The 17,666-nt window shown below is 36.6% G+C and overlaps 3 protein-coding genes across 3 annotated transcripts; 1 reads left to right on the top strand and 2 right to left on the bottom strand.

Moving 5' to 3' along the window:
• The first annotated feature begins 1,159 nt into the window (after positions 1 to 1,159).
• LOC147533345 (calcium-transporting ATPase 2, plasma membrane-type-like) lies at positions 1,160 to 5,806 on the top strand. The gene is made up of 7 exons (XM_086650208.1): positions 1,160 to 1,361; positions 1,911 to 1,965; positions 2,046 to 3,988; positions 4,105 to 4,263; positions 4,381 to 4,552; positions 4,682 to 4,980; positions 5,301 to 5,806. The coding sequence occupies exons 1-7, from the start codon at positions 1,185 to 1,187 to the stop codon at positions 5,544 to 5,546; spliced, it is 3,051 nt and encodes a 1,016-aa protein (XP_086506334.1). The 5' UTR covers positions 1,160 to 1,184; the 3' UTR covers positions 5,547 to 5,806.
• Positions 5,807 to 5,988: 182 nt separating this feature from the next.
• On the bottom strand, positions 5,989 to 10,934 carry HEB1 (ARM repeat superfamily protein). The gene is made up of 5 exons (XM_086650207.1): positions 9,432 to 10,934; positions 8,893 to 9,357; positions 7,660 to 8,733; positions 7,256 to 7,412; positions 5,989 to 7,120 (listed from the first exon to the last, which is right to left on the bottom strand). The coding sequence occupies exons 1-5, from the start codon at positions 10,515 to 10,517 to the stop codon at positions 6,168 to 6,170; spliced, it is 3,735 nt and encodes a 1,244-aa protein (XP_086506333.1). The 5' UTR covers positions 10,518 to 10,934; the 3' UTR covers positions 5,989 to 6,167.
• A 3,441-nt stretch (positions 10,935 to 14,375) lies between these two features.
• On the bottom strand, positions 14,376 to 17,120 carry LOC147533343 (cyclin-D5-1-like). The gene is made up of 5 exons (XM_086648225.1): positions 16,673 to 17,120; positions 16,494 to 16,580; positions 16,118 to 16,409; positions 15,880 to 16,013; positions 14,376 to 15,090 (listed from the first exon to the last, which is right to left on the bottom strand). Exons 1-5 carry the CDS (start codon positions 16,952 to 16,954, stop codon positions 14,854 to 14,856), a joined length of 1,032 nt encoding a protein of 343 aa, XP_086504351.1. The 5' UTR covers positions 16,955 to 17,120; the 3' UTR covers positions 14,376 to 14,853.
• Between the last annotated feature and the right edge of the window lie 546 nt (positions 17,121 to 17,666).

Below are 17,666 nucleotides of genomic sequence, written 5' to 3'. Positions count from 1 at the left end.
AAGGTAAAAAGGTTATCTATCTCGGGACGGTTTTTCCACCAAGAAGAAGATGAAGAATGAAGGAAGGTGGAACTTTTCAGGTCTGGGCTTCAACGAAAACAGAGAAGAAGATGATGAGTGAACGAGCAAAGTAGGGTCTACAGTGAAGAAGATGATGAATGAAGCAGCAAAGGAGGGTCTACAGAGAAGAAGATGATGAATGAAGGTGGAAGAGATGGAAGAGATGGCCGGTGAGGTTGGAAAGAGAAAAGAGAAAAGAGGGTTTGGTGTTGGGCGGTGAGGTAGAGAGAGAAAGAAACCCGGTTATGGAGAAAGGGAGATATTTTAGAGAGAGAAAATTTTGGTTTGGAAAAGGAGGGAGTAGTTGGATATATATAGGAGGGCAAAAGAGGGAATAGAAGAAATCATTAGGTCTTAGAGATACAAGTTGGGAAGAGATGAAGCATAGGGATGTGTATTTGGGTTTGATATGAATTATTATTTGATTATTGGGTTTTGGGTGAGATAATAAACCTTGTTGGATTTTTTTTGTATTTGGGCCCAAAATTTAGGCCTTTCATCAAAATTTTCTATTTGTAAGTGTCATGTGTGGAGTGGTGACCTTGGAAATTGGGGAGGGACTAGGAAGGAAGAAAAGGACGAGCAAAAAAGAATAATACTCCACTACTAATATGTGGAGAGAGAAAGAGAAAGAGTAGGTAGACGTGTTGGAAAGACATTGACCAAAATACTCCCCAACATTTTCACGAACCACGGAAAAGGAAGGAAGGACCACTCTCTCTCTCTCTCTCTCTCTCTCTCTCTCTATATATCCCACCACCATTCTTCCTCTCTCTCTCTCTCTCTCTCTAACTCTGATATAAAGGTTCTCTCTCTTTGAGTTATGGAGAAATTCAACAACCCCCCATCTCTGATCTGACGACCTCATCTTCATCTTCACCTATCTCTCTATTCTATTCCTGATCACTAACAACAACAACACGTACAAACACTAAATGACGACGACTACTCACTCATAAAGGTTAAAAACTTTTTACGCGGATTCAGAACTTTCCTTGAAACATCTTCTTCTTTCTTGTTGTTACCAAAGGAATTCCTACCTTTTTCTTTCTGAAATCCAACTATATATAGTATCTTGGGGATAATAATAAGAAGAAGAAGAAGAAGAAGAAGAAGAAGAAAGGATGGAGAATTACTTGAACGAGAATTTTGGAGGAGTATTACCCAAAAACTCATCTGAAGAAGCACTTCAAAGATGGAGAAAGCTTTGTGGGTTTGTTAAGAACCCTAAAAGGAGATTTCGTTTCACTGCTAATCTCTCTAAACGTTATGAGGCCGAAGCTATGCGTAAAACCAATCAGGTCTCACTCTCTCTCTCTCTCTCTTCTTCACCAAGATCGAATCAGATCCTTAAAGTTTACTAATTATTTTGGATCATTTAAGGCAAATTGATTAATACGTACTACTCAATAGTTGGGCGTTTTATTTGTTAAGTAATTAAACCCATTGATCTCATAAACTACAAAAATGAAGAAGAAGATACTCTAATAAAGATCTAGATCTATGGTAAGGAAATCAATAAGACAGAGATATGATAGTCAGCTCTCCAATGGAACAGTTTAACTTGATTCTATGAACTGATTACAGAAACCCATTGATCTCTTAAGTGTTCCTCACTAATTGGGGGGTTTCTATCAATTAAGAACGTGATTATCTTTAATGAGAAAAAAAAAGATTTTTTATGTAATTAAATGTGATTCCATATTCCCATTACTAGTTAGATTGAACTTAACCTAGTCTGAGTGAAACGAAGTAGTTAAAACTCGACAAGTAAAATGGCTTAGAGAATGAAATCCTGCAGAATAGTTGGAACTTCTCTCAAGTTATCGCTTCCGTTGCGTATTTTGCAGGAAAAGTTAAGAATTGCAGTTTTGGTTTCAAAAGCTGCACTTCAATTTATCCATGGTAAGATTATTCTGGACTTAATTAAACAATGAGTGTTAAGTATAATGGATATTTATCTTAATCGCTTTGAGTTTGTTCAGGTATAACTCTACCAAGCGAATATATTGTACCCAATGATGTCAAGGCTGCTGGTTTTGAGATTTGTGCTGAAGAGTTGGGTTCGATTGTTGAAGGCCATGATGTAAAGAAGCTTAAAGTCCATGGTGGAGTAGAAGGTATAGCAAACAAGCTCCATACGTCAACTGCCAGTGGGCTAACTGGTGATTCCGAGGCATTGAACCGCAGGCAAGAGCTTTACGGTATCAACAAATTCACTGAAAGCCAAATGCGAAGCTTTTGGGTGTTTGTTTGGGAAGCCCTTCAGGATATGACTCTCATGATTCTTGGTGTATGCGCATTCGTATCTCTAATTGTTGGGATAGTTGTGGAAGGATGGCCTAAGGGAGCACATGATGGTTTAGGAATCGTTGCAAGTATCTTGTTGGTAGTGTTTGTCACAGCTACCAGTGATTACCGACAATCTCTACAGTTTAAGGATTTGGATAAGGAGAAGAAGAAGATAGCCATTCAGGTTACGAGGAATGGGTACAGGCAGAAGATGTCAATATATGATATTCTTCCTGGTGATCTTGTGCATCTTGGAATTGGAGACCAGGTTCCAGCAGACGGGCTCTTTGTATCTGGATTTTCTTTGTCGATAAATGAATCCAGTCTAACAGGAGAGGCGGAACCTGTGATGGTGACTGCTAATAATCCTTTTCTATTATCTGGAACCAAAGTTCAAGATGGATCATGCAAGATGTTGGTGACGACAGTTGGCATGAGAACTCAATGGGGTAAATTAATGGCTACCCTCAGTGAAGGAGGAGACGATGAAACCCCATTGCAGGTCAAGCTCAATGGTGTAGCAACCATTATCGGGAAGATAGGCTTGTTCTTTGCTGTTATAACCTTTACCGTGTTAGTACAGACCCTGTTTAGCCGTAAGATAGGAGAGGGATCCCATTGGAGTTGGTCAGGAGACGAAGCATTAGAAATGCTTGAATATTTTGCCATTGCTGTGACTATTGTTGTGGTTGCAGTTCCTGAGGGGCTACCATTGGCAGTAACCTTGAGTCTTGCCTTTGCCATGAAAAAGATGATGAACGATAAGGCACTTGTTCGCCATCTTGCTGCCTGTGAGACTATGGGGTCTGCCACAACTATTTGTAGTGACAAAACTGGGACCCTTACTACAAACCACATGACTGTTGTGAAAGCCTGCATTTGTGGAAATGTCAAGGACACAACCTCAAAGAAAGATTTGTACTCTGAAATCCCTGATTCTGCTCTAAAGGTCCTTCTCCAATCGATATTTACTAACACAGGTGGAGAAGTCGTGGTTAATAAAGAAGGGAAACGTGAGATCCTGGGATCACCTACAGAAACCGCTCTGTTAGAGTTTGGCTTATCACTTGGCGGAGATTTTAAGGCAGAGCGCGAAAAATCTAAAGTTGTAAAAGTTGAACCCTTCAACTCCGAGAAAAAGAGAATGGGGGTAGTATTGGAGCTTTCTGAAGGAGTTCTTCGTTCACATTGTAAAGGTGCTTCAGAAATAATTTTGGCTGCATGTGACAAGTTTGTAAACCCAAAGGGTGAAGTTGTCCCCCTTGATGAATCTTCAATGAACAATCTGAAAGACATAATAGAAGAGTTTGCTGGTGAAGCTCTTCGTACTATATGTCTTGCTTATATTGACATGGAAAAAGGGTACTCGACAGTGGATCCAATTCCACTTACAGGCTATACGTGTATAGGCATTGTTGGTATTAAGGATCCCGTTCGTCCCGGAGTCAAGGAGTCTGTTGCAATTTGCAGATCTGCTGGTATCACCGTGAGAATGGTTACCGGAGACAACATAACAACTGCAAAGGCAATAGCTAGGGAATGTGGGATTCTAACGGAAGATGGTATAGCCATTGAAGGTCCTGTATTTAGGGAGAAGAGCTTAGAAGAATTGCAAGAACTCATTCCAAAAATTCAGGTCTTAATCTCTAAGCTCCAATTTATATTGTTTGGTCATAGGTTAGCATATTCTGTTTTTAATGCTGGAGTTCTCTGGTGTGCAATTAGTAATAGTTTTTATGTTCTTTTTCCCAGGTAATGGCTCGATCTTCCCCCATGGATAAGCATACCCTTGTAAGACACTTAAAGTCTTCATTTGATGAAGTTGTTGCAGTCACTGGTGATGGTACAAATGATGCTCCAGCTCTTCATGAAGCAGATATTGGCCTTGCAATGGGTATTGCTGGAACTGAGGTGATTATCTTTCAAACTGCCTTTCAAACTGTGATTCTTCATGTCTAATTTAAGCAGAGGATTCCAATTTGTGTCAACTCATTGTTAGAACTTAGAACTCAAATACGCAATTTGCAGGTAGCAAAAGAGAGTGCTGATGTTATAATTCTAGATGATAATTTCTCAACAATCGTGACTGTCGCCAAATGGGGACGTTCCGTTTACATCAACATTCAAAAGTTTGTACAATTCCAGCTCACTGTTAACATCGTAGCTCTAATAGTTAACTTTTCTTCAGCATGCTTGACTGGTAATTACAGAATCTGCTTAAATATTTCTTGTTGCTACAACCTATAATACTTGAAATTAGTCCGAAGAAAACACTTTTTTCATGACATTTGTTTTAATTTGGGTTATCATCTCGTCATGCGTGCTGCAGGAAATGCGCCTCTAACAGCAGTTCAGCTTCTCTGGGTCAACATGATCATGGATACACTGGGAGCTCTTGCACTAGCCACTGAACCTCCGAATGATGAACTGATGAAAAGAACTCCAGTTGGAAGAAAAGGAAATTTTATCAGTAATGTAATGTGGAGGAACATCATGGGACAATCTCTTTATCAGTTTGCTGTAATATGGTATCTCCAGGTCGGAGGAAAGGCTCTGTTCGGTCTCGACGGGCCTGAATCAGATCTGATTTTGAACACGCTAATCTTTAACTCATTTGTCTTCTGTCAGGTACTACTTCTATATCTCCTTAAATAGTTTCAAGATGCTTTCTAGTTATATGTTGGTCTTATGCCGGCTTAAGATTTGGATCTGAAATCAGACTCAGACTCATTTTCGGTCCATTCCAATATAAAATAAGTATGCATTAAGAGTCCGTGTATGAAATGACAATTGTGCCCTTTGACTCAAATTAGTTAAACTCAAATGACTAAGGTTTGGACAAGTCATAACTCAGCCGAGTCAGATTTAAACAATAAAATAACACAACCTTAGATGCTTCTTGGTTGTTGATTCATCAGCTATCACTTATGAGTTATGATCTTGTGCAGGTATTCAACGAAATAAGCTCAAGAGAGATGGAGAAAATCGATGTTTTCAAAGGCATACTAGAGAACTATGTGTTCGTAGCTGTTCTCGGTTCCACTGTCATTTTTCAAATCATCATCATCGAATACCTAGGAACATTTGCAAACACTTCCCCACTCACTTTACATCAATGGTTCATGAGTGTCTTCATTGGATTCCTTGGAATGCCAATTGCTGCCGCTGTGAAGTTAATTCCTGTCGGGGTATAAAATTATCAGTGGAAACCCCTTTGGAACAAAGGATTCTTCTTGAAACCCGAAGGAGGATGCTCGGGAAGCATGAAGTGTGAACGCGCTTCCTTTATTGCTGAAACTTGCTCACCATTTTTTTGTAGACAGCTTTTGGAATATTAAATTTGTTAGAATTTAGATATCACCTGTTTTAAATGAAACGAAATGGCGAAAACTTTGTACTGAACTTCTTAGTTAGGAGAGTAACAATCTATTTATTCCATGTTGATGGTTTTTAATTTGCTTCGATTTATCTTTTCGACGAAGTTTTTATCTAATCTCTTCTAAAGATTAATAGTTGAAGGATTGAACTGTTCAGTTGGCTAGATTTTTGAAGGTCTTGGGTATCATACTTGACCATCTGCCTAATTAAGCCCTAGCTTACCTGATAGAGAACAAAAACTAGGATAGCAGTTCAGACTCACCACAAATAGAAATAGCTTACTGATATTAGTGCATTACAAATAATTAGTAGTTAAAAGAAGTTAACAACAGATAAAAGTCAATTGAAGCTTCGAACGCCATGACTAGATGTTACCGAAGGAACAGATTCCTCTTTGATGACTTTTTGTACAATGCGCTTGATAGGAGTTGAATATCTTACGAATTAGACATATATTTCATCCAAACTGGTTGAAGCAATACTCTTGAACTTTCTAACGTTTCTCTTCCTTTCTCGCTGATTGTCGAATCTTTTATTCCTTCTTCTATCTGGGTATACAACTTTCTTAGAAAAGCTAACATAACTTCGAGCTCATCCCACTCTCCTTGATCAAACTTGACCAACTTCTCACAAACAAAATGCACAAGTCCAAATACCAACTCATATTCCTCTCTTTCTAAACAAAGAGATGCCCCAGATAAGAAAATGATTCCAATAGCATCCAATACTTTTGAATTTCTTCGTAAAGATTGAACTACCATCTTCATAAGTTTCTTAAATACAGAATAAGTGTTTGGGTAGGGAACATTCTCGTCTTCACTTTGTTCACTTAGATCAGATACCTCAACTTTTGCTAGGAAAGTAAGCCATGGAAGAGACATGTTCTTAACTTGATCTGATGTATTTTTGAAATCTTGATCATCAAATGTATCTGTCAGAACAATGCCTGATCCCAGTGCCAGTACAAGATCAGACACCCAAGGCTTTGCGCCAAGAAGAAGACATGCAGCATTCTTCGACCCCAAGTGCAATTCAATTGACATGATCAAATTGAGCAGGTTGTTAGCAAGATCAATCACTTTTGGTTGTGCCGTGGAAGATCTGGTATCATTTGTTAGGAATAGATTGAGTAATTTCGATGCATAAGTGAAGCAACTCTTGAGGCAAAGAAGTGTTTCTTTTAAACCCTCCTCTTCAAACTGCAGTTTTTCGTGAGAGTGTTTTCTCAGAAGTGAGATGATGAATTGGAAATAGTCTGATGTGAACTGTAAGCATCGTTCTTGACTTTGAGAAACAAGACCAATTGATGTTGCATCGACATTAAACTTGATAATTGCAGTTACCATTTTCACCATATTGAATATCTTTTTTTGTTCAGAGAAGCTGGAACCTGAATTGGACATGCAATAAACAATCAAATAAATATACACATGCAAGAAGGTAATATCAAAACATTAACTTTAAGACATAAAAATTAAAATATTTCTGTTTACTGTCCTATCATTATGGTATTGTATTGACTTACTGTTATCCGGGGAACTTGAATCAGCTTCTTTCTTCGACTTCTTACGCTTCTTCACTTGTTTAGATTTGACATGTGAGTTGCTTTCAGATTCAGTTGCACAGAATAGCTTCTCTGTACAACCGAATAGATCATTCAGCGAGTTGTCTACTCTCATCGGCTGACAAACGACAAAATTGGGAATAAGCTCCTGGTTTGTCTACTTCTAACTCATATAAAGAACCAATAGTGATAAACATTAAAAAAAAACAAGAGTAATTTTTTTTCTAAAAAAGGAGAGGAAGAGAATTTAATTGAGAAAAGCATTTAACTCCTTCATTAGTGATAAGCATTTTCAAAACTTGACAGGTCAACCATACAAAAGGAACTAACACGGAAGTAGAATAGAAACCAAAAGGTATACTTACGTCGAGTGATGGTCCAGTAGAATTCAACTCATCATTGCAACTCGGACCATTTTTACCACTTAACTCAGACTTCTGAAGATTCTTGTGCAAAACAAGAGCTGTGTAAGCCAATAACGGGGATGTCTCCAAGTATTCACATGACATGCAATGTTTAACAGAAACCTCAGAAATGACCTTTAAATAAGAAAATGCCAATTCTAATGTAGGAGACTTCAACAAAGCTTCCCGAGTATTAGCAGCTGCTAACATATCTTTTATCTGCCATGCTGCTCCTGCTGCTTTGTCAAAACTTTCTTCAACATTGGGTGTATCGTCAGAATTGGTAGAGCTTTTGTCTTTGACAGATTTTGATTTAATTGAGCTTTTTCCAGAGGCTCTAGTTTTCTTCTCTTTCGTTGGCATACTCTGCAAGGGTAACTCAGTGCCGAATTTAATATGGCACCAGGAACCAGCTTTTTCCAGAAGGTTCGTCAAAGCTCCAAATAACTTTTCGAACCAACCACAAGATAACATTAACTTGTGTGCAGATCGCACTTCGGCTTGCCTTCTCAGATCGTTATATAAACCACCACAATTTGTTATTAAAACGATACATTCCTTAAGAAGCCAATTGGAACCATTTGGCGAGACAATTGCAGCAATGTTGAAAATAGAGGTTTGGGCACGTTCAGTGGCTGCTCGAGAGAATAACTGCTTCAATTTGTCACCTGAAAAGCACTCCTTAAGACCATCTTTGCTAGAGGTCTCATTCACTAGATTGTGGCAGAGGTTGGCAGCAGCAACCAGGAGACCCTCTATCTGTTCAGCATTTAGGTCGTCTGAGAGGGCTGAACTGACAGTGACTCTAACAAGTTCCATAAGAGACTTCGGAGATGACCCTTCACATAGAGCAAATTCACAAAACCTTGCTCCAGCAACAGGAGACCTTTTTATGAGTGTCAGACAGCGGTTACAGGCCTCCTCTGCAGCCACCTTTGATGGGAAGTATGACGGTATTAAGAGCTTTGTGATTTTCTGAGCAACGAGTGGTTGATCATTGGCAAGGGAAGACAATATAGCATCCAATTTCACAACCTAAATGAAAACAAAAATCCACCCAAGTCAGAAGAAAAAAGAAAATTAAAGTTCAAAGTTCTAGTTGCTCGAATTATAATGTTTTGTACCTATAGAAATAATACAATAGTAGGAGGCTAAAAATCAAACAAACCCCAGATTACAGAGAGTATATTATACCTTATGAAATTCAAATCCTCGGATGTCCCGTAAAACAAGGAGAAGATCAACAACCAACAACCGGACAGAAAGTGAAGAATCCATAAATAGGCGGCCCAATCTCGGTAGAAGAACTTTTAGGATTTCATGAGTTTGAGGATTTCCAAGCAAATAAATAACACCATTCAATGTGGAAATCCTCACCTCAGTGCATATATCATTTGACATTTGATCAACGATCTTAGTGACTAACTTTGAAATGAGTGTAGAAGGTATAATTTCCCAAAAAAGATTAAGAATCCGACAACAACCTTCTACAGCAACAACTCTTACATCAGGGCAATCATCGAGAACTAATGTCTCCAATAAAAAGAATTGTTTATCAATCAGGGTATCTTTAATTTCTTTCGTAGCATCCGGATCTTCAAGAGGGAACATATCTAAAAGCAAATGCAATGCATTTTGACGAACATTTGAGTTTGCAACCTGCCACATACAAAACTCATTAGTAATTGAAACTTCGAACGAAACAAGTAATATATATATAAGATTTTCCTCACTTGCAACGAACGAAATAGAACGGGCTCAGCGGTACGAAAAATAAGCTTTTCAACACCATCAGTTGTCCTCTGAGAAATGAACCCACTTAAAACCCTTCGAATCGAGGCAGCAAGCAATCCTGTACTAGCATATACTGCACCTTCAATCAAACCTTGAAGAAAACCATTTTCCATTTCATCTTTCAAAGAACCTTCTGATACTTTCCAAGCTCGAAAAAGAATATCAGCATATGCCTCTAACATAGATTTCCTACCGAACGGAATCTGAGAACGAATTATCGCTAAAGCTTCTTTCATAAGCTGAAAACTCAATCCAAATAAAAAGGCTATAAATCTTTTTCCTTCATCAGTTTTCAAATACAAAGGTGTGATTATACAACGAATTAACAAGAGTTTCAAATCCTCAATACTTTCATCTTCAAAATCAAACAAAGAAAACGCCTCACGAATTGCATAAATTCTTCGAACATCAACTTTCTTTTGATGTGTTAAAGATCTTGACAATAAAAATGGTAGAAATTGAGAAATTACAGTCTCTTTACCTGGCAACTGTTCTTTCCACCATTCTTCACACAAATTTGCAACTTCAGATAATAAAGTCGAATCCGACTCAAAAATGATTAGATTATCGTGTAAAGCTTGAACAGAAGGTAGAAGATCATTAGGGGAAAATATTTTACTCGGATTTGAGATGCATAAAAGTATAATGTGAGAGTAAATTTCGAGATTTCCATAAATAACTTCAATTTTCGAAACAGATTTTGATTTTGAAGACTCATCGTTGTTAGATTCCTTCGTTTTTGTACTTCGTCTTGCTGATCTTCGAACGCGTTTGAGCGGAGGCGAACGTGAAGATTCACTGGACTCATCACTCTTTGATTCTTTCAATTTGTTAAAGGATTCGATAGATTTAGTAATAGATTGATGGAGTGAGAGAGGAAGAGAAGAAGAGAGGTCAGAAGATGAAGTTATACCCGAAATTAGGGTTTTGAGTGAGGGTTTGACTGACTTTAAACCGATTTTGGTTGCAGATGAGAGAAATTCATCAGCTGAGTTCTGAAGAGATGAACGTAGTCTTTTCTCCATTGATTGAAGGTTTGGGATTTCTAGGGTTAGTAGATCTTCTTCCAAAACACCGCCCTTTTCAACAATTTGAAATTGTAATGAGAGGATAGCACTATGGCGCCAGATTTGGAAATGGACTACGATCTACTCGGGGGCTCCCCCATTAGTGTTATATGCGCCTCCTTCCTTCACAAACTCCCTCTCAAATTTGCGTCGAGGGAGGTGAGCAACCACTTGAGCAACCAAGTGTTGACAAAGTTAATCGGATTTGTTCCTCTAGTTTATAACTATTAGGAGGGAATACCAAGGTATACTTGTATCGTTGTTGTCTTGCATATATAATTTCAGTTGATGATCCAAAAATGGTCATCAATTGACTACGATCAATGAGTCAAGAGAAGATCAAAAGTCCAACAAGTCAATTCGCGTCAAGTCAACAAGGAGGTGAATCCAAAGGAGGTCTGCCACTCAAGTCTTGAATTTGGGGGTCGGCATGATCGTCTGATTCGCCTTAAACCATGTCCTCACTCAAATACAACTAGGTCTACAATGGGATTTGCGAGAAGGCTAGTGAAGTCCATGTAAGCAAGACCGATACCTTAAGCCCTAAATATGGGAAGATAGAAGTTTTTTTTTGAATGTTCAACGTGCCTCGAACCTTGACCTCTAAAGTGAAAGACTATACCTCTTATCACTCCAACCAAGGATTGTTGCCGAGAAGGTAGAAGTTGTCTCACGCTTACCAACTTAATCCCGAATCTAATCAAAGATCTCGTGTATTTACCTAGCTTTGACTTTTGAAGGAAGAAACATCTCCTAGAAGATCTATCAACTCGAAAGATATCTACTAAAGATCCAAAAACAGATGACCTTCTAAATATTACAAATACGAGATAACTCCAAAGAGAAACTCTAAGTCTCTTAACTACGAGAGAGTAGTCTTAGTCCCAAACGGTGGATCTCAACCGCCTCATCATCACCGTCTATCTACAGTCGGCCAAGGCAACCTATAAAAGGGCACCATCTCGCCTTGAACAAGGTACAAACTCCAAGGTTCACTCAATACTAAATCTTTTAACTGCAAGAGAAATTTGAATGTCTTGAGCGTTAGAGAGGTTTCCGAGGTCCTTGCAAGTTTCCCCCAGGATTCTAGAAGCTGAAGCGAGATCAGGATTGAAAGTGGCGGGAAATAAGGGAGCAGATTCATTCATCAATAAGTGATCCAACATCAAGTCATCTTTATTCTGACTGACACCATATTGACAATTTTTAACATCAACATCAGTCTCGTCATTCCTCTTTATATCAATAGACACTATTTGTAGGATGCACATGGTCATCCATGGGGAAGAAAAATTACTCGAAATAGATGAACTTTTTATGAACTACATTGTTTCGTACTATTCACGCTAAAACAACCGGGAATGAATAATTTGAAACCTTTTATTGGACAATTCACTTTGAAACGTTTCAGGCTAGACAATCCAAAAATTATGTATAGTATGTCTAGTCCGAGAAGTTTTGGGAATTTGGAGTGGAGAGTGACGGTCTGAGTTTTGTTCAATTAGTTGGGATTTTATTAGTCTAAAACCATTTTAAAAATGAGAAATTTGGCCAAAACTCCCTAAAAAACTTGGAGTTTAATTAAAAAGGATCAGTCAAGGCTTTTTCCTTAGTCTTCAACTCCCTGAATTATTTTATAATTTGCAACACATTGCGACAGCTTTGCAGCGCCTTGCGACAACTTTGGAGCGCCTTCCAACACCTTACAACAACTTTGCAACGTCTTGCTACAACTTTCGAACACCTTGCAACACTTTTGTAGAAAATATTGAGGTTTTAACCAAACAAAATACAAATATTTGAGTTTTGTACCTTGTCTTTTTAATTAAAAAAAAGTTTAAAATTGGGTCTCCGGCCCAATTTCCTGTTTAGAAATTGCATTGATTTGTTCCAACCTATTACTACATATATAATTCACTCCAAAACTCCTCAAAAACCTACATATAATCAGTGAAAAATATTATTCAAGGTTTTAACTTTTCTGAAATCCTTTCAAATAGTATATTACAGGAAAACAAATTCTTTTTTTAAGAAGACAAGAGCTGTTGGAACAGATCTTTAGTAAGAAATAGAGGGGTTTTGAACCCTTTCTTCAAATAATGAAATATATATCGTAACTTTCCAAAAAAAATTAAAGAAATCTCATAATTTGGTGAAGATTCTGGACGAAAAGTTCAAAAGAAAGATGGAGAAAAAAAAAGAGCTAGGTTGTGTGTTTTGATCGAGAGGTGAGGTTCTGATTGTTTTGAAAATTTTGGACGTAAATGATTGTGTAACGACTTTGTTCGTCAAGGAGCCCCTTGTTTGATCACGGTGCCAAAAGCAATTTCATCAATATCGAAAGGTGTCGATAAAATACCGACCCTATAACCAAAAATTCATACGCGTTTAGAATGACTGCCCTTCTTTCCCTCTTTATAAGAGATCTACATCAATTGAAGTTATCAAAAGAAAGGAAGGGATAAGCTATTTTCAAGATCTCCACTGCTCAGGAAAAAATATCCTCTTCTTTGACGCATCAACATTAAAAATATCCTCTTCTAGAAAAATATTTAAGAAATTTTTTAGTTTTTCATCTTCAAGGAGCATTATCAGCTCCACCCCTTGCTAGAAAAACGTTAAAGAAATTTCTTAGTTTTTCATCTTCAGGAGCATTATCGGCTCCACCCCTTGCTAGAAAAATGCTAAAGAAAATTCTTGGTCTTTTTTCATGAAAAGAAATTCCTTAGTTCGTATAAAAATTCTAGTAGTCATAAATATATGTCTATCTATTTTTGTTGTATTAAAGGAGTCTTAATGAATTATGGAAGGGTGAGATATAAAATCATAATAACTTCTAATATGGTTTTAGATTATTGGACCACACGTGCATCAGATCAGGAGAATAGATGATAAAGTGGTCTAGCAGTGGGTCCACTGAACTGGAATCCAAAGTAGTAAATGTGCCTTTTTGGTAAGGTTAAATGTGAATTGGTTTGAAGCCAGCTTGAAATACAGGAACCCCCATCATTCTGAGCTTTTACTTTCTTCAAATTATACCATCACAAATGCTTCTTGCCCGGAAAATAGTCCGACGTCAGGACGGAAGCTGATGTGTTTGGTTTTCATTCGTCTACAGACGTGGAGAGAGAAACAGAAGATTAATGGGAGTCGGCCACATCAACTGTTGCCTTGTGGCCAACAACACTTAATTAGAGTGGTAAGAGGTAGAATCTTTCACCTAAGGGTCAAGGGTCTGAGACACACGCAGAACAATTAAAAACAAAAACAAAAAACTGTTGCCTTGTGATCCACCTCTATTTCTGGACCAAGTCACACTTCTTATTAAATTATGAATAATTATTTTTCTCAACCAAAAAATATATTATTACTGAAAACGATAGCCAAATATATTATTACTGAAAACGATAGTTCCAACAGTGTGAGTAGATTCGAACCAACTTAACAAAAAAACTAATACTTTTCCTTATAACACTAACAAAAAATATACTGTTTTGGTTTAATGGGTATTACCCATAATTATGAAATCTTATCTGTAAACTAGACTTTAACTCTAGGTCTCCAACTATAGCCTTTTATAGTTAACAACCTTTGGTTGGAGTGGTAAGAGGTATAGTCTTCCATCCTAGAGGTCAAGGATTCGAAACACGCTGAATAATAATTCAAAAAAAAAGTTGTAGCTTCTTATATGATTTTATCTTTTTCTTTTTGAAATTGTTTAGAGACTGACATACAAGTTTCATAAAAATAACGATATATGAACAGTGAAATAAATACCAGACAAGTAGAGGGTTTAAGTAACGGGGTTTCGAAATATAACCTCACACATTCTATCAAATTTTAGGTGACCTTCAAAATAACTTATAGATCTATCAAAACACATACAAACTTCTCAAAAGGTAAAGTATATAAATATTTCCTACAAAAAAGAAAGAGAAATAGTCAGCTTTCACATATTTAAAACACTACTCATAATCAAAATCTTTATCAATGTCTGTGAATATGAAACTTGGGTCCCTCCTTTTAGCCTTTCTGCCTTCTTGAACCAGAGTCTTTCACTCAAAATCAAAACTTTCCACTTCCATTACATTTATTTCCCTTTACCCAATTGTCATTTTTTGATCAAGATCTTGTTAATTTGTTCTTGAGCAAAGAACCCACAATCAGTTCAAATTTCATATTTACATCTAACACTTGATATTATAACACTCATTTGCCCTGAAATCTTGATTGAGCTAATCAGAAATACTTCAGAACTTTATCATCTAAAGATTCAAATCCTCAACCAAATTCTTCATATTTTTTCTTCAATTGAGTGACTTCTCATTGGGTATCTCATTCTTTTATCACAGTCACTAAATGAGAGCTTTCTTTTTTTAGTTCTGAAATCAGAAGTGAAACTAGAATCCTCAAGGATATCAATTGAACTTGAATATATTGAAGTTGTATCTGGGTAAAGTACAAACTTTGCCGTTTTCTTTGTTTCCTTATCAAATTTCTTCATCACATTATAGCAAGCAAATATGTAATCCTGGAAAAAAATACAGGGAAGGTCATGATTAGAACTTATCCAAGGGTTTCTTCATCAAACAAGCTACGGCATCTGTTCTCATTGCTATTTGGTTTTGAGTTGGACGTCTACAGACTTAACATGGCCAACTTAATATGGTATCGGAGCTGAGCACATTTTGACAGGCCTATGAGAATGGACATGGGAAAAATCGTCCCACATGTGGTACTCTAGTTACCAAGAATATTGTACTTAGGTCCTCTATACTAATTGCCACTTGGTTTTGAGTTAGATGACGACAAACCTAACATGCTATGATAGGTCCACACGTTATAGGCCCAACCGTGGCACATTGCCGAGAGAATGCCACACGTGAGGTGCATCTGAGAATAGTCCCACATAGGAAAAAATGGTGCTTTAGTGATGAAGAATACTATATCTAGGTCCGCTTCACGCATTGCCAATTGTTTATGAGTAGGATGACCACATACTTATCAAAACCAAATGTGAGCGTTTGCTAGAGACTGAGGCCTCTAGACTCATTGTTGGTTGCTTTTGAGATAGATGTTGACAAACTTTAATTAGGTAGTATCTCTTTTTTTAAGTCAGATATAAAATCTGAGCTCGGGTCTGAATTGACTCGAGTTAGGTTTCATACTCGTTCTAATGGGTAATTAAGGATCCTATTTGAGCCAGGCTACTTAGAATCATACGTATGAGACGAGTTAGATTCGGACATTGAGAAGAAAAAAAAAACAATCACCACCTTACACTAGTGAAAATGTGGAAGTGAAGAAAAGGAGAACTCACATTATTTATAGATCCACAAGATGAAATCGAACTCATTTTAAGTTCCATTGTTTTTCTTGTTAATCTTTGATCCATTGCTGCCAAAACAGAAGCTGCAGCTATAAGAGATGGAGGATGATCCATCAAGATTACCTCTGTACCCAAAAAAAAACACCATATATAATCATCAATTAAGAACTATTTCATATCAGAATCTATACATATAAGGAAAATTTGAGATTTGGGTATTGTTATTTACCCTTTGATATTGCAAAAACAAGTTCAATTGATTTAGATACCAAATCTTTTGAGAAATTTCCATTACTGAAATTGATGATGAAGTAATGAAGATATGAAAATGGAGTAATAGAACCCATTTTCCATTCTAATGTGCTTAAAACCATTAGCTCCATTTTCTGAATCACTTTGCTTTCAAAATTAAAATCTTCAGATTGAAACTTTGATAAAGCTGGAACTTTTAATTCTTCCATTTTTGCAGCCAAAGATAAACAAGCTATTGATAGTAATTGAATTGCCCAAGATTCCCCACTCTATCAAAAACAAAGATCCAAACTTTTTTCAGTTTTTTGTTAAAAAAGATCAGATATAGAAATACATTCATACAAGATTCTTACATCAATTAGTCTCTTTGATGTGAATCTATCAAAGTAAATTATTGATAAGTAAGCAGTTTGAAACCCAAATCCAAAGTAAGCACTTTCCTGATTCAAACCCAAAATGTAAAATCAATAAAAACCCTAAAAAAAACTTCAATTAAAGAGATAAAATAAAGAAACAAATAAAAAAAACTTACTTTCAGAATCCATTTGATAGCATCCAATCTACTAGATTTCAATTGATTGTCAGATTTCAAAACCCCCATTTCTGAAAATTCACTATTTTTTGTTCCAAAATTACTACTTTCTTTTTCGATCATCATTTCAATATGTTTATCATCATTTTTAGAGTAATCCAAGTTAAGAAACGATTCTTGTTGTTCTCCCCTTTCTTCTTTAACTTCTTCATCAAAACAATCTGTGGATTCTTGACACAGAAGACTAGTGAGAGAAAATGGGGAGTCAGAGCAGCGATCCATTTGATGTTTTTCTCTCTCTAAAAGAATCGATTTGACTGAAGAAACTGATAGTCCAAGAAAGATCAACAAGAGAGAGAAAGAGAGAAAATCAGTTTGGGTTAGAGAGAGAGAGAATCAGTTTGGGTTATAGAGAGAGAAAGAGAGAATTTATATGGAGAAGTTTGGTGGAGGTGGGAAAATGAGAATTTTCGCGGGTTTGGTGCCGCCATAATTTTCGCGGGGATACGGTACGTGGGCTTTTAACCAATCTTTGACAAAATTATTGCTGTTCAACTTGAAAACATTACAGTTACCTCTTCCAACAATTAGCAGTTACCACGTGGCAAATTGATTTTTCAGATTTTATTTTGTTTTCATCAAAATTATAACCGTTTATTTGTTTTGATGAAGTTTTTTTTATAAATATTATTTATTATTCTCCTAAAACAACCTTAATACCAAGCTAAAATATGTTTGTAAGTTTCTTGTAATATTAATTTTACTTAATTTGAGAAAACCTAATGATATACTAAATGTTAACAAATAGGAGAACATGTAAGTAATATTGAACAAAAAAGAATTGTAAACTAATTAACAAAGATAATCTCTATTTTTAGAATTAAAAAAATAAAGATTATATGGGGTAGGATGGTGATGAATTTGTTAAACCCTAAATCTTTGAAATCGAAACAAAAGATAAACCCTAATTATTAAAATTTAAACCTAAATATTT

The sequence above is a fragment of the Eschscholzia californica genome, unplaced genomic scaffold, assembly GCF_041429995.1.
Source record: "Eschscholzia californica isolate CP2 unplaced genomic scaffold, dmEscCali1.0.p SCAF_6, whole genome shotgun sequence".
Taxonomy (NCBI): Eukaryota; Viridiplantae; Streptophyta; class Magnoliopsida; order Ranunculales; family Papaveraceae; genus Eschscholzia; species Eschscholzia californica.
The sequence above is the reverse complement of the archived record's forward strand: the minus strand, read 5'-3'. Positions and strand labels throughout refer to the sequence as shown.